Raw genomic sequence first — 23,878 nt, forward strand, 5'->3', positions numbered from 1 at the left:
CCCTTCCAACCCTGAACATTCCGTGATTCTGTGAGTACAGTTTGGAGGAGACAGATGGCTTGCGTGTAGATACTGATACCTCTTCCCTTTATCTTAAATTCTCTGTTGAATCTGATGACAAACCTAAGCAGAGTCCAGGCATCACTGAAGATTTTTTACCCAAGCCATTCTTTGCAATTCAGGAATTTTTATTCAACAAGCTTACAGCTTTTTTCTGCTTTAAAAACTACCCTTCAATTGTCCAAGTAATCCAGCATAGGAAAAGAAAGAAAATCCACACCGAATAATCCTTCTGCAACCTACCTCAGCAAAAAGGTGTCGGATAACCTGTAGACATATTTAAAACAATTCCAGACATGGATGAATCCTTGCACATTCCAGGGCAAATACTCAAGAAGAAATTAGTCATTATAGAGGAGGCAAGACAGTTCAGCAGAGTTTAAAGCAAAATAAGCAAAAGCATTCCACATTGCCACTTCAGTAAAGAATGGATAGCACAGGAAGAACCTTCTCCTCTGCTGACTAATCTGACATCAAGAAGAGATACCTTTAGTGATTAAAGAACAGTTTTTCACAAGTCTAAGTCATAATGACTACCTCTTCCATTCATGGCCACAACAAATGTACAAACTTACAATATTTCACTTCTGAGCCTAGAGGACTGACCTTTTGTTAAAGGTAACAAAAGACATGATGAAGAAAAAGAAAATGCAGCCAAATTTTTCTAAGCTTTCCTCATTACAAAGTGCAGTACACACGTCACACAAACCTGTTTTAAAAACCAAATAGCTAATTCTTCTGTTACCATTCACATTATAACCTTTATGACTGTTAGGTACAGGTAGATCTGTAAAGATAAAAATTATGACTTGATAGGAAGAACGGAGAAAGCAGAAATCTTAGATTCTGTACTGTAGAGATTACCTTATCATATTGGCACACAACAACATTTTCTGTATCAAACAGTTCTTGTCCTTCTTCATCACTCACATCATCCTCACTGTTAAGAGGCTCCTGAAAGAAATACATGCAAAAAATCAAGCCGTTTCGTAAGATCAGAGCTGTTACTTTGATGACTCACGAGGCTACAGTCTTGTCTATAGGACCTAAAAGGCCTTTGAGGTGAGGAATATTAGGCTTTCCAGCAGAAGGCTGATGTAAATCCACTTCCTTCCCGCCCTCCATCCTCAGCAGATGTCCTTAACCATTTAGTCTGCAACTTCAATGTCCAAACCAGATTCTGGGCAGCGCAGCCTTTTGCTGCAAGCTTGTTGAATGAAAACTCCTACATTGCAGTGCAACCATTCTTGCCCCTTTACTGTTAATGTTCTGGTGCTTGCAATTTGTCTTTAGAAAAAATTAATCATGCAGATATTCATTTTTCTGAAGCATTTAAGCAGTGGAAAAGCAACACTAGTCACAACACTCCTTATGTGCCATTAAAAATAGGAACTCCATGACTTCTTCACACTTGATTCACCACAAACAGAAACAGACCTCATGCTGCAAGTTTTTACAGGAAGGGAAAAAAAGATGCTTTAAGATGATCTTTCATAGATACATACCAAATAACTTCTCCAGACCTTCTAGAATTTATTTTCATGTCCCTTAAATATTATTTTCATTCCTTCCTCCTTCTGCTAACACTCTGTTCCAGCAGAAATGTGGGTTTTTTAGGTTTTTTTTTTATCTCATGTAAATAACAAACACTTCAAAAGCTAAAACAGTGTCTAATAACTGCAAAACAACTTTTCTGAAGTCTTCTGTATAATCCTCATCTTCCCTTCCTATCTACTCCCAAATACATAAGCCAAACGGGGAGGGGCGGGAAATGCTAGTAAGAGGAAAAAAAGGTAAAATGCATACTAGAGGTCCTAATTCCTTTCAAAGTAACACTGTATTTAATTGACTTCAAAAGCTTTAAGGAACTCGTCCACTCATTAAGTACCTGCAGATGAACAAAGGTAGCAAAAATAACAGATCTCTGGCATGCTGATAATAAAGTCCTGACATATAAAAAAAATTCCACAAGAAAGCTAGTATTAAGGCACCATTAAAGAATACAATATTTAAGCATCATGATCTATACTTAATAAGGCAACTAATAAAACATTCAAACCGACATCAATGCTGATCAATGTAATAGAACAGCGATGTGGACTCAACTTGTAATCTGTAACAGAAAAATACTGCTAGACACCACTGTAGATGTACTACAGAAAACCTGACTGAACTCCTTAATGAAAACTAGAAGTTCTACCAGCATATACTGTATGAGTAATACAGACTGTGAAATGCTACACATGCTCCTCATACTGGCATTTTAAAAATGCAATCTTAAAATAATTGGAAAGTTTGCAGAGAACGGTGGAAGTGATCTGACAGTTCAAAATGCATTTTTGGGATAGACTTAGGGAGTACCAGGTTCCCTGTCAGAGACTGAAGTAACAGCACTTTTAGCTTATTAGTATCCCTCCCCGCTCCTTTTTTTTAAAAAAAAAAAAAAAATCTTGTTATTGTGGGCTTTTTGGTGCAACACACCAAAACTTAGTAAGAATCACTGGCTCAAGTCTGAAATCAAGCAAATTCGAAGTCTAAATTAAGCACATATTTTTAAGAATGCAACAAGTTACAAAGAATATTCACTCTTGCTCTTGTCTCCTGATTTCATTAAATTAGTCGGATGTGTTTCTAGAAGGTGTTTATAACCAAATTTGAGTTCTCGGTCTTGTTCTAGTGTAACACCAACAGAATGATCAGCGCGATAGAGGTCAGACTACATCTATTGGTCCCCTCAGTGAACTAAATACACGCTCTGCTTTTTGTCAATCTTCCTAGCACCTTGCTTTCGTACGCACTCAGTTCCAAGTGCAGTTGACTATTTCTGTTTGCTTATGAGGGCTTCATAATTTCAGGGCTGACCTCTCCATAACATCAGAAATATTACTGCTGAAATTTTCAAAAAGGGCATTCACAACAATTAACAGTTTTCACTGTGTCCCCTGCCTTCCCCAGCTGCATTTCAAGGTGCTTTGCTAATACACACAGCTTCCACAACTTCAGTATGGGAAATAATGAACTTGAAGTACAAGGTTGAAAGTTATATTCTCAAAATTATTGGAATATATTAGTTGAAGCATACAGTTTTCTTTCAAATATTGCAAAAAATATAAAATTAAATACAAGTGTGCCCTAGTCTTCTGAAATAGTGTTAAGTTTACCTCTTCAACTTGGCCATCTTCACCCCCATCTTTCTCTTTGTCTTCCTCTTCATCGTCATCATAGTCCTCTTCCTCATCTTCTTCTTCTTCAGACGATGTGTCCCCTGCTCCATCAACTTGGAGAACGAGTGGTGCTTGTGGTTGTGCCTGCTGCTGTTGTGGTTGCTGCTGACCAGCTGCAGGAATCTGTGCTTGAGCTGGTGTAGGGGCAGCCACTGTTGTAGGTATGACTTGTGTTTTATTTCCGGTAAACAGGATCTGCTGAGGCTGAATGATCACTCCTGTCTGCTGGGGGATCCCTCCAGGGATAGGAGCCAAAACCTGATGGAATATCATTGCAAGTACTGTGGCTGCTAACATAAACGGACTACCACTTCATCCACTGAAAATAATTAAAGCTTATCAATCTGACTTGCACTACTTACAGAAACAAGAGTTACAAATATGCCACCTGTATCAGATACATAATTAATCTTCAGTAACATACTTTCTTTCACTAGGCGGTGTTCATTTTCTGCATTTTGCATTGATAAACCTAAGAAAACCTCCTGTCTGTCTTTCCATTCTAAAACACTAGCACTACTGCCACCACACTGGACTTCCCAGCACAGCAGAGGAACATTTAAATTCAAGTAAAAGATTATTTTTAAATGTCCTCTATAAAACATGTAACTTTAAACTCTCTACAAACTGTTAGTCACGCTTGAACTGCAGAACTGTGACACAATGCCAAATTCAGTGCTTACAGAGTCTGGACACACAGTTGACCTTGTAGCTCAACAGAAGTCCTTGTAAAGCTTTCTGTATTCACTACTAAAATAATGTTTATTTTATGTATTTTCTTCTGTATGTTATGTGACACAGAATCATTTTAACTGATAAACACATTTTTAAAAGTACGTAGACTAAGATTATGCACATAACTGTCATGCGGGGACACACAAAAACATTTTTGAACTGCAGTCAGTCAGAATTTTGCAATAAGCGTGACATTGCAAACAACATTTCAAATTTCTTCATTTTTAAAAACACAGTTCTTAACACAATTCTTTTTTTTTTTTTAAATACACCATTTCCGACTTTGTATTCCATTTCAATTTCCTCCCAAAAATGCAAGCCTCCTTAGTAATTACAATAATATTTTTTCTTTCAAGTGTACCTATTAAAAAATGTTTCTTTACCTGCTGTATAACAGGTGCTTGTACTGCACCAGGCTGCATTTGTGGTATGACCTGCTGCTGTAGAACAACTGGCTGCTGTGGTTGAATGATATACTGAGCTCCATTTGCAGTTCTAACTACTTGGAGGATCTGGCCTGTAATAAAATAAATATAATATTAACCAAATGTGGAAATTCACCTTTAAAATGGTCTTAGTTTAGAAGCTTGTTTCCTGGAAGAACACCAATGACAATTAAAGGAGAGCATTCATGTGTTGCGTTCACCAGTAAAAAGGTGCTATGCTGCAGCAGCTGTGTCAGAAACAAAGAACTAGTAGGGTTGTTTACCATCTAAATACGCTCATGAGGTATGCAATCCAAAAATAAATTTACATATGCAAGCCGAAGTCTAATCCTTTAACATAGCACAGTATTTTAAATATTAGCTCCCAGTTACGAACACATCTCATGTTTCAAAAGATGAGATTTTACATATAAACAAATGAACATATACCAAAATAGGAATACAAGTATTCACAACACAAAAAATTCTAGCCACTGCTAACACTGTGGTAATTCCAGGGTCCTGTAAGATGATGTCCTTTCCTCAGATTATTTTCCTGCCGATTATACCACATTAGAAGAAATACTTCTATGCATAACTTTCTTTGCAATATTACTGTGCAGTTGCCTTTTTGAAAAATCTGTCCTTACTCTACCCTTATTATCCACCTCTCCTTTCTGTTCCCATAATGCCTGTACTCGATTTTCTTTTATTATCCTATAGTTTTATCATTTTATACCTTTCCTCACTTCACAACATACATCTAAGACTCACAAACCTTTGGAGATGGCCTCCAACTCTGAAAAGCAAGAGCTAAGATATATTCCAACATTAGCTCTTTATATTTCTTATCAGCAGGATGGAGGAGGAGGAAAAGAAATTAAATTAGATAATCCTGAACTTCATACATAAACCTCAAATTTTATTTCCTGTTCTCTCTCCACAGCAAAATGCAAAGCCCTATTCACTGAAATACCTAAGTATACCTGAAAAGAGGGACTGCCCTAGCCCCTTGTTTAAGAAAACATGCTCTTAATATTTCTAACTGAAGAAAAAGAAATTATGACCATAATGCAAGTGACAAATGTGAGACGCAGATTATTCTATGTTCTGACAAACATAGATATGCTTCCTTAAAAATCGGAAAAAATTTAATTTGTAGAACAGCTACACATTTAAATTTCATTTCAACTACATCATCATTAAATTTCAAGTGTTTAAAGCAGGGTGGTTAAGTCCCAGGTGATTCTGAGCAGACTAGGTGAATTACTCTGGCAAAAGCAGCAACTGATTCTAGAAAATTAGCTTTCTCAGACCTTCCTTTAATCTCCGCACAGAAGAGCTCTACAATCAAGCTTATAAAATCAGCATGTTACAAAAGTACATGAAGCTCCAGATATGCTGTTCATAAAAGTAACATTTAATTGTATTCTAAATGTACAGCATGACAAGATTTAAAAATGATAAATCTAAAATAAAATCAGCACCGCCAGCAAAATTAGAAATTCCACTGTGTGTGCTTTGCAGGTACCAGAAACCTTAAGACATTCCTCATTTGAAATCACAGATTAAGTGATCCTGCTCTTTTATAATCAGTCTAGTATCTGTGCTCAGATCATGCAGCACATATCTCAGAAATATGCTGAGGGGAGAGACAGCAACACCTGTCCTCTTGCTTAATACCCTTCTCTAAGCACTGAGGAAAACTCGCACAGAATCTAACCCACACCACTGCTAGGTCAGAACCACAAGGTTTGTAAGACTAGCAAGTCAGTGAGCAAGAGTCCAGGAGTCTAGCGAAGAGACTGCACTACCTTGTGAGGGTGGATTCCCAGGTTCTGTTTTTTAACAATACGTGGCAAGGAGTAAAACTCAGAATTTCTCCCTCCCAAGCACCCTCAAAACCACTGTTTGATCTCAATGTTAAGACAGTTACCTGAATTTGTAAGTATCTGCTGCACAGGAGTAACGCCAGCAGGGAGAGCCAACGTAGCTGCAGTAGCTGCAGCGCTCTGAAATAGAGGAAAAGCTTTTTAACCATGGACGCTATTGCCAGTGTTTCATCTCACAACATACTGCCTGAAAATATGTACCTTTTTATTGCTGTTCACAATGTCTGCACGCAACTTTCTGCAGCTATTGAAATGGAGGCATTAATCAACTGTACATTATACTACATATAAAAATTATTTTCCTTCTTTAATAGGAAGAAGACTGGCACAACAATCACTAAGCATCACACCTTCAACCAGCTCCACGTGGTTTCCTGGTTTACCTGCAGGCTCAGATTTTTTTTTTTTTCTTCTCTACTGATCTGTTAACAGAGTACAACACTGCATTGCTCATGTGGCAATTTTACTTACACTTTTTCAAAGCAGCTGAATCTATGGGTCTACAAATCTGAAGCAACATAAGGTACTGAAGCAATGATCATGTTCAACTGCCTTGTTTTCACAAGGAGTGGTAATCAGGTTTGCAGTTTTCTGCATTCTGTAAATGATTTGCATTTCAAGTCCCACATAACACAGCTCTTTTTAGTGAATATATGCATATAGTGTACTAACTGTTCACAGAATGACTAATTTTTTCTCTCAACACTGCTGGTTAGAAGAGCAAGCTGAAGACTCTCAATCCGTAATGATTTGAACTTACAAGGAAACTGAATTCCAACAGAATTATGTAAGCTCCAAACACAAAAATCTGCACTGAGTCCTTAACTCGCAGACGGAGATGGACTTCTCCAGAGGACTCTCCATTTCAAGGGTCTGACTTCAGCTGCCTATGGGAAAGCCTCCCTTTCTCACTATAAGGGAACCATGGCCGATTACATTTTGCTACTGGAAGGATTGAAACTTTCTTACTGGGCAGAGAACGTACTTCCTGTTTATAAGAAATACGATCTCCCTGTACTGGCTGGTCAATATAGTAGTTAAAACTGTCAAAATTGCAGACCACCAAGCAAAACTGAAAAGTGTTTGTCTGCATCCTCACATCCCAGACAAAGGCAGATGAATAAACTCTCACTACTCTCTGCCTTCCAAGATAATCAAGGTCTGTCAGATCCACTCTTTAATACTAACTTAGATGTTTCTAATAAACACATACACTAATTCCAAATCGATTCTGTAACTATTTGCTGAACAGTAGTTTTCTGCAGTATACAATTCATTGACTTTTTGACAGCAGCAGAGTTTTAAAAGCATGGCACACTCATCTTTTAAATACCCATCAACAAGATCTAAATGAATGAGAAAAAAAATGTTTAACCGTTGCACTTGGGAAGTTACAAATCACATCAAAATAGCTGCAAAAAATGTAAGGAAAAGGTAGAGGTTAATGTGCTCTCGGGCCTCTGGGTAAATCACACTATTCAAGTCATGAAGTTCAGGTTCTTTTCTATAAGGTCAGCAGGTAATGGAGAAGTGAAGGCTAAGCAAGCTGCTGCAGCTTTGACCAACTGTGAAACTTTGTTTCATGTGCTTTTACCATAAGAGTGGTAAGAATGTAATGAAGTCTGGTCTTAATACACATATTTCACTATTAGCTGTTGTTTTCACCACTTTGCAAGCAAATTTTTGTTTTTTAGTTAACCCAGGGCATCTAAAGCAAGATAACCAAAATTAACCACTAGAGATAAAAACTGCAAGAAAAGGGTAAATGACTAGCTGCTATTATATGCTTGTATTATATACGCATATACTACATGCTATTACAAAATTAGTGAATCAAAATAACGTGAGGTCGATGTGAATTGCTAAATAATCTCTCATTTGATATAAGCTTATGTTTCAGAGCAGTCACTATTTTTTCCCCGCATCTAGCAAATACAGTATGCTTGCACCAGTTAAAAGTGGCGCATTGGTATATGACAAGCACATCACCATGCAGATTCATATCAACAGTATGCCAATTTCTGATCAAAAAGTTTTGGTTAAACCCATTGAAAGCAGAGGATCAGGGTAAGTCCTAGATTTGTTATCAAAACAAAAGTCATGGATTACTGTTCCTAGATTGTCAGCGGAGCAGCAAAACTCAGAAACGTGGCAGAGAGCTTTACCAGTGTGTCCTAAATTACTTTTAAGCTTGCGATGACTAATACCAGATCTGTGTTTACTATTTAGTCAAAACAACTTCCATAATGACAGTGTATGTATGTATAAACCCATGCTTTTCTTACCATGCCTGATGCATTCATGTGCGGTATCAGCTTGGAATCTGGCACAATAACCTGCTGCTGAGGTGCTAGAAACAAAAAAATAGCATTTCATGAAAACTACGCAGCCTGCCCAAAATAACATCCAAGCCAGAGTCACTCAGAACATCATCCAAACATCAGCTGAGCTTCATAACAAAACCAGCTACTGAGCAGGCTCTGATCTCTCAAGACAACATACAACAGCAGCTCTGAGAGGCAATACAGCTATTCTGGCTTTACAGATCTTCCCTCAAGATTCAGTTACGTATTCTGACCCTCAGTAAAGCAAGATTTAAAACACATTTCTGAAATCAAAGGTATTAGTGAAATGTTGATAAACTTGCTGATGTCCAGTACCAGAGCTCTCCAAAAACATGGACAGTGGTTAACTCTTAATGCAGACTTCAGCAAGGATTGTTGCAAGATGAAGAGTACGGTAACAGGATGCAGCAGTTAGCTTGAGTTAGGTCTAGTTAGCGTAACTGTTAGCGTAAGCTCATGATCTTCACTGTCTTTCCAACGTAGCAGAAGCAGATGAAATATGATCAACCACCCATCCCAAACAACAGAACAGTTTTGGTGTGCTAAAGGAAGCAGATAGCTAAACTACGCAAACAACCTGTTGATCATCTAGAAGTGCAAAAGCGTCCAAGTCTACAGAACAAGCAGGTTGCCAGTGCTCATACCAGTGACAGTAAACTGGAAAATGACAGAGCAATTTGAACAAACCTATCATCAACAAGGTATTGTCCATTCAATCCTATAACCAAGGACACTTACGAATACTGGGGATAACAGAGCTTCTGGAAAAGATTCTGGGGACAGAAGCCTCACAACCTTGCACCAAGGTCTGAGGCCATCCCTCCAACCCTCAGGGAACCCAGGGAGGGCCAAAGGAGTCCAAAGAAATCTCGTGACCCTGTGCCAGAACCACACACAGGACAGCAGGAATCACCATGCCAATTGTCCTGATCTCTCTCTAGGACTGCATCAGGTTGTGCAAGGAACTACTACACAATCTCGCCCATGGAACAGGAAAGTCAAGCAATTCATGAAACTGCATGTCTGCCATTAAACTGCTTTGATAGCCTAATTTCATTTAGCCTCCACACCATCATTCGGTCATAAGCCACAACATCGGTCAACAACAAATCAGTTTTAAGTGTATTACTACAGGCAGGATCTTATTCTACCCTCAGACTCAAGCGGGAGGACAGAGACCTCCATATTAGTGGAGAGAAACCTGGTCAGTAGAGTCACAGCTATTCAGCTACGGAGCCACAAGAGGTCTTGGAAAGTAGTCTTTCCAGGCTCTGCTGACTGTAACCTAAGCTGAGACACCAAGCTCATCTGAAGCCATGTGTATTTAGGGGTCTTTATCTCAAAATGAATTTTATCCCAACAGTTGAAACTGATTTATGTCCAGCCAAAATGCAAAGTACTATAAGAAGAAACAAAACAAAAACAAAAAAACTCACAAACCCAAACACCTAAAAAAACACACCAAGGAAAAAAGCCCCATCAACATGTTCTTGTCACACTTGTTCTCTTCTGTTTGGAATATACAGTGCTTGGAAGTTTTTTGGAGAGTGGGGGAGAAAAATCAACTGATAGCTATCATTTGCGCCTATGAAAACAGGTTCTGATCCATGAAATCTGATTAAAAGACTGAAATCTGTGACTGTCTACCACAGATAAATATTTTACACTACAATTTTAATAGCACACTGAAAACTCAACTCAAGCATTTCACAGATGGCAGATCTGTTTACACAGCATATATGCAGGAAATCCCAGTAGTATTTATCTTAGTTTTCACATGAAATTGTAATTGGTGAAACTGTTTCCCTTAAATTATTTACGGAGAATACACAAGACAATAATTACAAGAAACAATAGTGTTATGGCTAGCTAACACATAGCTTGAACATCCACACCTATACAGCGTGCAACCTTTTAAGACCACAAAAATACCCAGCCATTACACTTTCACTTCAAACTTGTTCTAACATGAAAAACCACCTCCTACACATATTCAGAGTGTTCTAAAATTATTTTTCACATCTTAGCATCCACTTTCGCTAAACAGTAATCTATTTCTTTTTAATGAATTGGCTTCTAATGACATTCCTACCTCATGACTAAATTGTCAACTGCATACGTATATTGGCTTGAAATTACGGAGCTGCTAATGGATTTTTGACAGAATCTGAAGGTCATGTATTCTGAAAACGCAAGTTACGTAGTAGAAGACCAAGAGAAGAATTCAGCTCTTCCAAAATCTTCTGAAGAGTATGACTAACACAAATACCAAGGTATTTTTCACCAAGACAGCTCTCTTGTCCCATTAAACAGGCAGGTAGAGACAATGTTTAACACAAAGACACAAAGTTATCCATCGGATAGCATATTCTAAACCTAAGGCAGGTTGTTTAAGGAGTTCGTCTAACTTGAGAGTCTTTTGCCAGATAAATTAGAGAGTAAGTCTGACCTTGCTGAGACGCTGGAATAAGGACCTGTTGTGGTTGAGACTGCTGCTGCACAGTCTGCTGCGGCTGAGGTTGTGTGTGATGGTGGTGGTGATGATGCTGCTGTTGCTGCTGCTGCTGTTGCTGCTGTTGCACCTGCAACAAAAGCTGCTGCTCTTCTGAATGGAAGCCATCTACAGCCTTGGACTGCATCAGCTTGTTCTCCCACAGCTAGTTTGGAAAAGGAAAGAGAAATCTCTGTGTACGATTTTCAATCAACAGGATTTGTAACCATATACAGACAGCACTCCAAAATCAAATTTGTTTTCACTGTTTATCTTATGCAGTCTACTTAGCCAAAACACCCTTAGGCAAATACAGACGGAAGAGAGAACTCCACAGAGGTAATGTTTTAAGAAGAGGAATTAAATATCCCTTATGAACTGTCAATCCAAGTTCAAGCTTTAACATTCTTTCTTTCTTCCAAGCACGGAAGATTCATAACAATCCTAAAAGAAGCATGAATAAACAGGTAACTTTAAATTAGCCTTGAAGTTTTCACTTTTCTACCTTCTGTCTTTCTTACCTCTTTAATCGCAAACAAACAGTTCTTTATTACAGCTTTCCTCAAGCCATTTCTTCCTGGAACTCGGCAACAAAAATTGCTTGAAGACTACTGCCCCATAACACACTTCAACAGAAACTACCAGTATACCTAAGATAATGCCTCTGTACAAGCATTTACGCAGTTTCTACCGCAATACTCAGTTTCTCCAACCCTCCAGTTCTTGATGTCAGCTGATGTGTCTCCCCCAAAAAAACACAGATGCAAAAAAAGCAGCTCTTGTAAAAAGACAGCAACACACGTATTCCGTACTACATCAGAATCAAAAAGACTACAGACACCCAGGACTCCCGATTTTAAATCCTGCTTAGGGTTCCCTAAGCCTTCCTCTTTAATCTTCATTTTCCTTCCTGTCTCTTTCCTTATTCAATCTTTTCTGACATCATTTGCACAACACGTCTGCGACACAAACACTGAGGTGCTTTTCTTACAGTGCTCACTCCATTTCCACCAAGCCAGGTCATGGTTTCACAAAAAAAACATCTTCATCTGTTTCTGTCTAGCCAAACTCAAAATTCCTTTCCCACTCCATCCATTTCTTAACATTTCAAAAATACTGAGAGTGCCGGACGTCCTACTTTCTGAAGAAGTCCTTATTCTGCAGTTGAAATAAGCAGGCACCTACTTTCCCAGTTTCCTTTTACTTTATTTCTTCCTTTTTTTTTTTTCCCTGCCTTTTCTCTTCCCTGTTGAAGGGCTTCTTTTACTCAGGAAGATTTTGAAGCAAGCCATAGGAGACCCACCGGAGCTCAGGTCAACATCCTGCCTTTCTTTCGGACCCCTGGTAACAGTTTGAACCCACTGTACGTAAAACAATTCTGAGCTTCAGAAAAGTGTGATGCACACAGAGCAATTTATTACGTACAACCCCTCAAAAACAATACTTCTGTAAACCACAAACCAGACATGCAAAAATCTGACAATGCATCTGATGATGCAACTCCTCCTCTTCAGCAAGGCAAAAACATCAAGCAAAGCAGGTGTTTCATTTTTCCTGCAAAGAAACCTTAAGAATTGTCTGCCTCTAAAATAAACACATTCTGCTCTGTTTTTTAAAGACATAATGTTTCATGGACTGTGAACTTGGATGCCTGCTATTAGTTTATGTCAAGTTTGACATGCCAGATTAGGAAAAGTAAACAAGGCGAGCAGATCTCTCCATACAGCCATGCAATTCAAATAATTGCTACAGATATGCAGATGAATACAATGCTTAGCTAACTAAAAATTAGTATTTTTACTGTATACAACAGTAAGCAGATCCAAAAACCAACTGTTGTACTGATCTATTAAAAAAACTTTTTAAGTTGCAACTTACTGTTTTGAGTTCCATAAGAACTTGTTCATCCACTCCTTCATCCAGAAAAACTTCTCTGACATCATTGATGACATCTTCGATTACAGACCTGTACAATTTAGGCTTTAAAAAAAAAAAAGTAACTAGTCAGTGTTGCTTTGAAAGAAATTTATCACTTTAAAGTAAGATCTTCCCCCACTAGAAAACTCTGAAAACTTCATTACAGAATAAACTGTAGATTTCCAAGTGACTAAAATATGCAGGGAGGTATAAATCAGCAAGAACAGCTCAAACGAGGTGAAAAAGGAGGGGACTGTTCGCTATAATGGTCAACATAACTACGGCACAAGAGTTTTCAAGCCATGAGGAGAGTCATTCAAAACACAGAAAAGGAGATTGTTTTCCATTCAGTAAATTTGTTTCTGGCTTGCCAGCGTACATACTGAATATGTAAAAATATTTGCATGTGTACAAAATATTCATGTCAAAGAAAATTAAAAGTTCAAAAGGATATTAGATAAATACAGAGAAAAGAAACTTGTTAGTGCTTGCTAGTTCAACAGGAACCAAATACGGCTCAGAATGATCTCGAGCTGAAAAACTGTGAAGGCTCAGAAAATGGGAAGCATTCATGTGAATGTCCTGTTCTTCCTTACACATCTGTTTACAGAAACTGCTGAAGACAGGATATTAGGCTAGACAGACTTCTGCTTTCAATCAGCACTTACGTTTTCATACCAGAAATTTTTCAGGGGGATATACTACAAATACATTATTATTCTATTACACTGATTTCATGCCTAAACTGTTAATGATAAAGCGAATTGTCAATTCACTTTAGGTTTCCAAGAGAAGTTGTGGAGTCACCATCCCTGGAGATACTCAAAAGCCATCTGGACACTGTCCCGTGGATATCTGCTCGAGGTGGCCCTGCTTGTGCATGGGGGTTGGCAAGACAACCTCCAGAGGTCCCTTCCAACTTCAACCACTTTTTAATTTTAAAATGCAGGTAAAATTTTTTGAAAAAGAATATAAATACTTAGCCTTATCAGTTAAAACACAAAATCTAATTCATGGGACCACAGGATAATTGTACTATGCCCATGCTGCACCTTTTAACCAGTACAGCTTGGACCTCTCTAAATACATGTGAACCTCAACAGTGTTTTGGTTAGGTATCTGTGCTCTCTACTCACGAGGCAGCACTACGAGCTCTAAAATCAGGGCTGATCAATCTGCAGCCTGTGAACCATACATACTTCACCAACCAAGGCTGTTCCTTGGGCCGGGGGCAGACCCTTTTTAAACTGATCTGAAAGTAGCTACAGCTTCCTGTGAGCTGACACCTTCTACGCCGTTCTGTAACTTCCTTGGGCAATAAATCCCAAACGATGCCACACACATCAGATATGCTGTACTTGTGCAGTGGGTTTGGCACCACAGGAGGGCTGTGCCTCCAATTCACACGCAGAAAACCTGCACCAAGCACACGCAGTTAGTCCAGCGGTGCTGGAACTACGCAAATTTGCTGCATGCACCTGAAACCTTTCCTTTCTGCACACAGAGTTGCTTAATGCATCCCAGAAGCACTGAATTTGTTACAGATATGCTAAAGATTATATTGCACACATGTTAAGGAGTTGTTCTGCTTATGTCATGGAATCACAGAGGGGGAATAGCAGCACATGATTCACTAGTCCAGGAAAAAGCCGAGTGGCCAATAAGCACAAAAAGAAGTTGAGTATCTTTGCTTTAAAATGTTAAAAAAAAAACCCCAACCATCAAACCCAAAAACCTTAAAGAAATGCACTGATATTGCGAAGGGAGAAAAGAACCTATTTGAAAGCCTGGAACGAAGAACTAAGCAGTCTGGTGGCAGCTTAGTGCATTATGTCCTTAGTGTTTAAAACAAACTCCACATTGGGGTATACTCCAGTGATTTATCTTACTAAAAAAACAATCAACCAACAAAAAAGAGGGAAAAAAGAAGAAAAAAAAAAAAGCAAAAAAAAACCCCCAACATACCACTCTGTTTCATTGGCCACACACCAGTACTTTGGCAAACGGCATGCTATCAGCACTCTTTTTCTTTATTTTATATTTCATCAGTTTGCCACTTCTCAACTTTAAAACATGCTGCTGCAGATTAAGTGGCTGAAATGTTAGAATTCATCCTTTTGTTACTCAAATCCTGTCCTCAAGTAACAGGGTAAGTTTGCCATTCTTGAAAACTATGTTTACAGCACCTATGTCTAAAACTGAACTTCTCCAAAAGAAACAAAACATACCAGACTACTTGCAGGTCTTTTTCTTTCAAAACAGTACTGCATGCTCGTGTAGCCAGGCTTCAAGTACAGCCTTAATTGTGCTTAGAGATATTTGAAACAAACTTTCAAAGCCAGACTACTCTTTAGCGCTAGTATTTTAAATCTGTGTAGTAACTTAGAAATACCAAGCATCATTAACAGGATTATTTTTCTCCTTAAATTTAATTCATAGCAGATGCAAAAAGATGTTCTACTTAACAACATTAAGTCCTATTATTTCTATAATTAACAAATTGTGTAAAGCTTACATGCTTTAACTAGCACAGAAATGCTACTTAACCCATTCCATATATTGTTCCTTATTGTATTAAAAGCATCTGTTTCTCAATGCCAAAACCACATTCTGCAAATAAACATGCTTAACCTCAGGCACGTAAGTTACTTTACTGAAGTCAAGAGAACTACCTGTATGCCTGAAATTACAATCCAGATTCCTGCAGGATGGAGATTGCATTTTCTCCTTAAATTCTCCTCTCCTTAAATCATTTATTAGGTCCACTTCTCTAATAAAACAGATTTTACACAAACAGGCCCTAGTAATTTCCACCAGCAGTTACCTCCTCCTATCTCGGCAGTCAGGCATTTTTGTAAGGTTTATTCACAAAGCCTCCTCGGTCTACAAAGTCATAGCAAAAACTATCAACATTCAGATACAACAAACTGACCTTAGAGCCCAACAGTCTGCTTAGGCATGTTCTTTCTGCATAGTAGGGGAAAAAACAAATTCAAAGAGCAGCATACTGGTTTCTAGTGTCAAGAGTCAGTTCAGCAAGAGAGCAGGAAGGCAGGTGAAGAGCACAGGAGCTCACATGCCACTGACCCAGCATCCTTCTGCACAGCCTGCAGCAGCCCAAGCAAGCGGCTAAGCACCCCAAAAGACAGCCGGACCACGGGGGTGCAGCGAGCCTAGCGCAACGCAGGTTCGCGAACCCACAAGCAGTTTGTACGTGCCTGGACCTCTCTGCACGAGCCACGCAGTGCACAGAATCAAAAGATGGGTCAGAGTTTTTGGCCGCTGTTCTAATCACGCAATATCACAATACACAACACACTCATGGCTGTATCATTAGCAGGAAGGGAACAGAAAAGAAAGTATCCGCAGGCTTATCATGAGTGTAGCAGGCACTTGTCTGATTTCACATATACATGTTCACGCTATACTCAGAATAATCCTGGCCTGGTTGAAAACATTCTCTTGCACGCGCTCCTACCGAGCATCCAGCCCAGGCAGCTGCACTGCCTTCCACAGAGGGAGCAGCAACGCCTTCAAGAGCCATCCATAGCGGAATTTTGAAGAGCATCACAGAACGCTCTTTTCTTACCTCAACAGAGGCAAACCCAGCAAAATTACAAACCGGCCTTAAGCCCTGGTCTTTAAAAGGAAGCACGCTGTTGTTTTAGATACACACTAAGTGTTGGCTTTAAGCATTATTTATACAATGCTCAAGCTGTTCATACAAACCACAGAAGACTCTGGAGTTAAACGACAACATTATTTTCATACACTGGTTTCTCAGACACTGAACATGGGAACACAATTACTGAACAAGTCTAAAGATGGGACAACAGGTGAGTTAAGCTTTCCAATAAATATCCACAGTCAGAGAAAGCAATGAGAACATAATGGAAACTTTAAAGATTGCTATTAAAATAATCATGCTTTCATCTGGTTTATATTAAAGTGCCTCCCCCACAAAAAATACATTGCTGTAAACTTCAAGCTCTTTTAAGAGCAAAATACTCCAATCACTCCTCAATAAACACTATTCCAAACACTTACTATAGATTAAAGACAACAATTTAAATTCCTGATTTATTAGATACAACCACAAACACATACAAAAGATTTGTAATCTAGTACTTCCCCCTCTGGGAACATAAGGAAACAATTATATTTCGCTTTCTCTATGCATCCTATAAAGAAAATTGAGTATGGCGAGACTGCTACACACGCACACACACTACAAATCCGAGGAGCAACCAGCAAGCTATTTTAAGCAATGCCACATGCCTTTGGGGGCTCACACTTCCTACATTCCTTCAGTTCCAAGGGTACACAACCTACATCTCTTTGCAATTATTACCACAACGCTTAGGATTTCAGCAGTTTGGGTTTCCAACAACCAACACATTATGGAGAGATACACCATGGCGCGCTTTGTGTGTTTGATAGCAGTTTGTTCTTGGTTGCTTCTGCAGTTATCCCTGAAACGTCGCTAATGTGTCTCCTGCCTGTGCAGTTGCAGCTGGAAGCTAGCTGTATGACAGCTACAAGAGCACACTGTGAAGTTATAGTAATAATCACATCAAGAGATGTGCGTAAAAAGAAGTAACACATATAATCTACATTGCAAGCATTAAAATATGAGCCTTATGTTGTCGTGGACTTTTGCAAATAAATTACCTTTGCCACCTACAAAATCTTACACTGTATATAACTGTTAGCGTCTTGTATTTGTCCTTTATCAGGAAGAACAGATTTCTAGCAATTCAGATTTGATTGGATGCCGGCACGACACTGTTGACACGTTAGGCTCATTAGTCTAGCTTCCTGAAGTTATCACCTGGTTGCAGTATTTCAGAGTGTTCCTATTCATCTCTGGTAAGCATCGCGATCCTTGCCATTGAATGAGACCTGAATTTGACAAAGTTGACCATGCACTATTGCAAGGTTTTACCACTTAATTGAAAATTAGCCTACAGCATACCTATGTGAAGCAGGCTCATTTTAAGTTTGGCTTTTGCTATTCCAAACACAATGTTTAAATGCAGACACCTTCCAAGAGAACTTTGCTTATGCCAGTACAGAACTACAGCCGAGAGAAAGCAAGTCTTAGTAAACCATTCAAAGATATTTACAAGTACTCTGGAGATTATTCAATATACATGTATTTTGCTGTTCAGTACTAACTCGGTCGAAAAAGAGAAGCAAAACTTCTAATTTACTATACAAAAACAGCTCCTTCTCTCGCAGTCAAAAAATAAGCCCAGAAGTTTATAAGCAGGACAGCCAACAGATTCAGATCGCACGTATTTGATACGCATCCTACCAAGTAACTCCCCTGCATGTAATGGCTGGCTACTGTCCAAAAATCTTCTGACACAAAACCTGACAAAGTATCAAAGCAAGGATGCTACTTTGCCACTGCATGACTCTAACTCACAGGCAGGTCTGTAAAGTTTCAGATTCGGAAAGGAAAACTAGGACGCTTCGCATTTTCTTTTGTATACTGGTTTGCAGTGTACCAAATACTGTCATTAACCCAAGTACTAGTGAAAACTCCAAAGTCTTTGCTCTGCCTGGACTATAACAAAGTATTTGTCCGCTCTAGTCCTCAGAAACGCCCCGCAGCCGCCGAGCAGCACCCGCGGCCCGTGACCCACAGGCAAAACCAACACCCGCGCTGCTTTCAGGGCAGCGGCCGCAGCCGGACCCCGGCGCAGCGCCAAGAAGCCAGCGCCGCATCTCCCCTCGGGGTCGGGGCCGCCGAAACGCCGCGTTCCCCGCCCGGCAGAACAACTGCTCCGCAGAGCTCACCGGCGCCCGCGAACGAAGGCGCGCTAGGGGAACCAAACCAAACCACACCAGAAAATAAAGGAAGGAAAAGGTAAGCGGTTTCGGGCGCCGTAGAGGACGCGGACCGCCTCTGTGCCGTGGTGAGAGCAAGGCAAAGCCCACCGGCCCGGAGCCCCCCCCCCGGCAGAGAGCACGGCGCTCCGCGGGCCGGCGGCGCGGGGCGGGGGGGGGGGAGGGGGGAAGGGGAGCCCGGCGAGAGCCCGGCCGCGACCGGAGGGACCGTCCGCCCGCCCAGCAGCCTCCGCCGCGGCCGCACGCACCTCCCAGCCCGCGCTCCGCGGCTCGCTCCCTATTTAAAGGCTGATGTGGTGTTTAAATGGAGAGGCGGTGACGTGGGGCTGGAAAGCACCTTCCCATCCGAGCTGAGTCTATATTAGAGAGCGGCAATAGCTCTATATAAACAGGGCAGCCGCAGGGAGGAGGAACACAAGGAGCGGGGAGGCAGAAAGGCAGGGGGAAGCCATGATGGATCCGAGAGCCACCAACGAGGGGGCCGGGGCCGAGCCCGCCGCGGGGACGCCGGGTTTGTCTCCTCCAGCGCTTCGGGGCGGGGGTCGCGGCCGGGGGGGGGGCGGGGGGCCCGGTGTGACTGCTTGTTGCAAACCTCCGTGAGCACGAGAGCAGCAGCGAGCCACCCGCCACGGTGCGGAAAGCGCCAGAAGGGAACCGGGGCGGGGGGGGAGGGGGGACAGGTCGGGGTTTTTTTTCCCCCCTCTCTTTTTAAAATAAATACTGCCGCGCTCGCCGGAGGGAAGCTGGGCGCTTTCGCCCGGCTGCGGCCGGGCGCGGACAAGTGCTTTTCAACCATCCTCTCCTTCTTACAAAGCAACATAAAATGGCTCCGTCGGAGCCCGGACGGGCTTCACCGACACCGCAAACCCGAAACCCGGTCGCCGCTCCCCTCGCCCCGGGACGACGGCGGCAGCGGGGCGGGAGGCAGCGCCCGCGCGTCCCCCGCCGCTAGCCCCCTTCCCCGGGCGGCTCCCCCCGCCCTGCCCTCCCCGCCGGACCCCCAGCCCTCCCCCCCGGGACTCCGCCGCCGCCCCGCGCCCCCGCCGCCCCGCTCCCGCCGCGCCCCCGGCTCCGCTCTCCTCCCCGCCGGCGCCGGGCGCCACAAGTTGGCTCCTCACCGCGGGAGGGGGACTGCCCCGCGCCCCCCGCCGCCCCTTCCCGCCGCGGGAGGGGGGCCGGGGCCACTCCGGGCGGGCGGCGGGAGGGAAGGGAGAGGGGGGGAGGGGGACGGGGGCGAGGGGGCGGCGGGCCCCGCCGGCCCCCTCCGCCCGCGCTGCCCCGGGGGCCCCGCTCGCCCCCCCTCCCCCGACCCGGTCCTTACCACGGGGTTTGTGTTAGTCGAGCTCGCCATGTCCCGAGCCCCCCGGGACGCCCCCAACGCGCGGGGGGGAGGGGGGGCGGGAGTCGCCCCTAAAACAATAAACCCGCCCGGCTGCGTCCCCCCAGAGCCCGCGCGTCCCGCCCCGGCTCACGGGCGGCCCCGCGGCCTGGCCCGGCCTCCTCCGCCGGCCCTGGGGCTGCCGCCGCCGCCGCCAGCCGCCCGCTCTGCCCGCTTCGCCCCTTTATATAGCGAGAGCCGAGCAGCTGCGCGAGCGGCCAGGGCGAGAGGGGGACGCGGGCGGGGGGGGAGGGGGGACGGCAAGGCACCGCGAGAGCTGCGCGCGAGACCGCGTCGCCGTCACGTGAGGCGCCCGCCCCGCCGCCATGACGCCTACCGAGGCGGAAGTACCCGCGCGAGGTGGCACGGCCGCCTCTCTCGCGCGGCCGGGCCTATCGAGGCGGAAGTGTCCGCGACCGCCGCCACTGCTCCGCCCCTCCCCGCGCGTGGCGTCACGGCGCCCGCCAGGCGGCGCGCCCGCCCCCCCGCCCGCCCGGGCCGGCCGGCGCCGCGCTGTCCGCGGGCCGCGGCGGGGGGGGAACTCGCGCTCGCCTGGGCTCGGTCCCTGGCAGCGGGAAACCGCGCCCGCCGCTGCCGGCCCGCAGGACGGGGGGCCTGGAGCGCGGCGGGCGCCGGTACCTTCACACTCCCCGGGCCATGACACAAAGGCCCCGTGCGCCGCTGCCGCAGGCCCCGCGGCCCCCCGGGCTCAGCGCCGCCACCTAGGCCGGGCGCGGAGCTGCGCGGGGAGGCGGCGAGACCCGAGAGCTCCCGACTCCCGCCGCCGGGGTCTGGCTGCGGTCTGCGCCCGCCCGCTGCCCGCGGGAGCTCCCCGCGGGACGGGTGGCAGCGGGACCTCCCGGCCGGGCGAGCAGCTGCCGCGGCCCTGCCAGCTGGCTCCGCTGCACCCTCCCCTTCTCAGCCCCTTCTCCATTCTCCCCGTTACCCGCTTGCTTCGCGGCAGCTGCGAGGCTCACGCAGTGCGGGAGCATCTCAGCCCCGAGTGCTGCTCCGTGAAAGGTGACCTCACTGCTGCCAGCTCTGTTCAGTCCTTCCAGCCACAGTGGCTGGGCTCCGCTCATCCCTTGGACCTCCACCCGTCAGCCGCCTACCGACGTCCCGCCCGAGCGCAAGTGAGAAACAGTGTGGAGCTCCGACTTGGCGTGCGCAGGGCAGAGCGGGTCGCACCTCTGCAGCAAGCATTGTGACGCAGGCTACCCTTGCTAGGTTACCTTCAGCCCCAAGTCCAGCCTGTTAACTCGCCCAAGTGACCAGGTCAGGAACTCTTGTCTGGTGTCCTTTGATGGGAAGGAGTTTGTTCCTCCCCTCCTGTTCCTCTAAATCCTTCACCTTCTGGACACCTTCTTCCCTTCTGGGGTGCGGACTTTGTGTAGGTACGTGACTGGTTCACAGTGGGCCAGCTGAGGAAGCCGCTGTTCGCCCGGCATACTGCTGGAGCCCTGGTCCAGAAACACAAAGTTCTGCTGTTCTCAGCTCTGCCTTTTTGCTGGAGTCTCCACCTGCACAGCACAGCCGGCAGGGGTGAGGAGGCTCTGCCCCCGCAGAAGCCGTAATCCGTGGTCTGATGAACAAACGATGGGGCTTGACTGAGGTGCCAGTGTTATCTGACGTCTGATGCCTCCGATAAAACGGTAGTAAGCTCAGAGACGGTGGCAATCTCAGACGATGATCAATCGCGGAGAGTTTGTACGTTGCCATGAAGCAAAACTGCTGAAGTGCCTGGCACGCCACCGGGAAGGAACCAGATTGCCGTTCACAGAATCACAGGATGGTAGGGATTGGAAGGGTCCTCTGTGGGTCATCTAGTCCAACCCTCCTGCCGAAGCAGGGTCACCTAGAGCAGACTGCGCAGGACCTTGTCCGGGTGGGTCTTGAATATCTCCAGAGAAGGAGGCTCCACCACCTCCCTGGGCAGCCTGTTCCAGTGCTCTGTCACCCTCAGAGGGAAGAAGTTCTTCCTCATGTTCAGACGGAACTTCCTGTGCTTCAGTTGGTGCCCATTGCCCCTTGTCCTGTCGCTGGGCACCACGGAAAAGAGTCTGGCCCCATCCTCCTGACACCCACCCTTGAGATATTTATAAGCATTGATAAGGTCCCCTCGCAGCCTTCTCTTCTTCAGGCTAAACAAGCCCATCTCCCTCAGCCTTTCCTCGTAGGAGAGATGCTCCAGTCCCCTCATCGTCCTCCCAGCTCTCTCCATACCCTTCCTCTTTCCAACACGAGGCACTGGATAGCTATGGTTTCCTTCCCTGGAACCCCCTCCCTGTTTTTGGTGGTGGCCTCCTGGACAATTAATAAATTTAACATACAGGCGTGATAGCAGTAATGGCTGGGCCTGGCATCAAGCTCCTCTCCATAGCTGAGCAGACCGTCTCCCCGGAAGGCCAGACCTGTGCACGTAGCCCTGTCACAGTTTCTCAGGCACCAATGCCAAGTTGTGGTGCAGCACTGCAAACTCCCCGCGTGCCTTGAAAGAGTGTGGCCGCGAACGCAATCCAGCCCTCGTGAGAAATGCCCCACGGAGTCAGGCGAGCGGTCTGCCTCCTTCACGGCAACTCCGCTGGTGCCTGGGGAGAGCAAGCGAGTTAGCCGCGTGCCGAAGTCTGTTCACCTCGGTCCTCCCCAGCATCAGAGCTGCCTGCTGTATCGGCGTGAGGGGATTCTGCTCCGCTTAACATTTTGTCAGGCTGGAGTAACATACAGGTTTATGTGTAATGTGGTAGCGATACTGTTAATCTGGATAGTGTCATAGAATCACAGGTTGGAAAAGACCTCTAAGATCATCAAGTCCAACCATTCACCCAACACCGCCATGCCTAATAAACCATATCCTGAAGTGCCACATCTGCACATTTTTTGAACACTTCCAGGGATGGTGACTCCACCACCTCCCTGGGCAGCCTGTTCCAATGTCTGACCACTCTTGCAGTAAAGAAATTTTTCCTAATATCAAATCTAAACCTCCCCTGATACAACTTGAGGCCATTGCCTCTCGTCCTATCACTAGTTACCTGGAAGAAGAGACTGACACCTGCCTCACTACAGCCTCCTTTCAGGTAGTTGTAGAGAGCAATAAGGTCCCCCCTCAGCCTCCTCTTCTCCAGGCTAAACAGCCCCAGCTCCCTCAGCTGCTCCTCGTGAGACTTCTTCTCTAGACGCCTCACCAGCCTCGTTGCCTGTTTGTGGCATCAGCTACCTGACAGCATTACGTGTGCAGGTCACTGTGTTGATCTGCCAGCATCCTCTGTGGCTTGCCCGCCAGGCGTGGATCACGGTCAGTTTGTGTTGTCCTGTCTGTCTGCTTTCTTCTAGCGCAGACAACTCAGGGCAGCTTCACCAGGTTTAGTGCTAATGCCAGCTTTGCTGTTGGCAGGACACTGCTGTTTTAGCCATTGCACTGTCCAGACTTGAACTCCACAGTGATGATGGACAATGAAAGAGGGTGACATTTGTGTAAATTTTCTCCTTCACTGCAAAAATTGGGCCAAATATGGGACGGTGTAGGGAAAAACACATTTGTGCCCGAGATCAAAA

General features: G+C 44.6%; 1 protein-coding gene across 1 annotated transcript in view; it reads right to left on the bottom strand.

Annotated features, from left to right (window-relative positions):
- GTF2A1 (general transcription factor IIA subunit 1) overlaps nucleotides 1–20,486 on the bottom strand; it is a 33,056-nt gene extending 12,570 nt beyond the window's left edge. Inside the window, exons 1-8 of the mRNA XM_075425867.1 lie at nucleotides 20,267–20,486; nucleotides 13,051–13,152; nucleotides 11,131–11,338; nucleotides 8,622–8,686; nucleotides 6,381–6,456; nucleotides 4,403–4,536; nucleotides 3,222–3,542; nucleotides 925–1,014 (exon numbers count right to left, since the gene is read on the bottom strand). Of these exons, the coding sequence (XP_075281982.1) occupies nucleotides 925–1,014; nucleotides 3,222–3,542; nucleotides 4,403–4,536; nucleotides 6,381–6,456; nucleotides 8,622–8,686; nucleotides 11,131–11,338; nucleotides 13,051–13,152; nucleotides 20,267–20,296 (1,026 nt within the window). The 5' untranslated portion in view covers nucleotides 20,297–20,486. The remainder of the gene's footprint in view (nucleotides 1–924; nucleotides 1,015–3,221; nucleotides 3,543–4,402; nucleotides 4,537–6,380; nucleotides 6,457–8,621; nucleotides 8,687–11,130; nucleotides 11,339–13,050; nucleotides 13,153–20,266) is intronic.
- Nucleotides 20,487–23,878: the final 3,392 nt, after the last annotated feature.

The sequence above is a fragment of the Opisthocomus hoazin genome, chromosome 7 (genome assembly GCF_030867145.1).
Source record: "Opisthocomus hoazin isolate bOpiHoa1 chromosome 7, bOpiHoa1.hap1, whole genome shotgun sequence".
Taxonomy (NCBI): Eukaryota; Metazoa; Chordata; class Aves; order Opisthocomiformes; family Opisthocomidae; genus Opisthocomus; species Opisthocomus hoazin.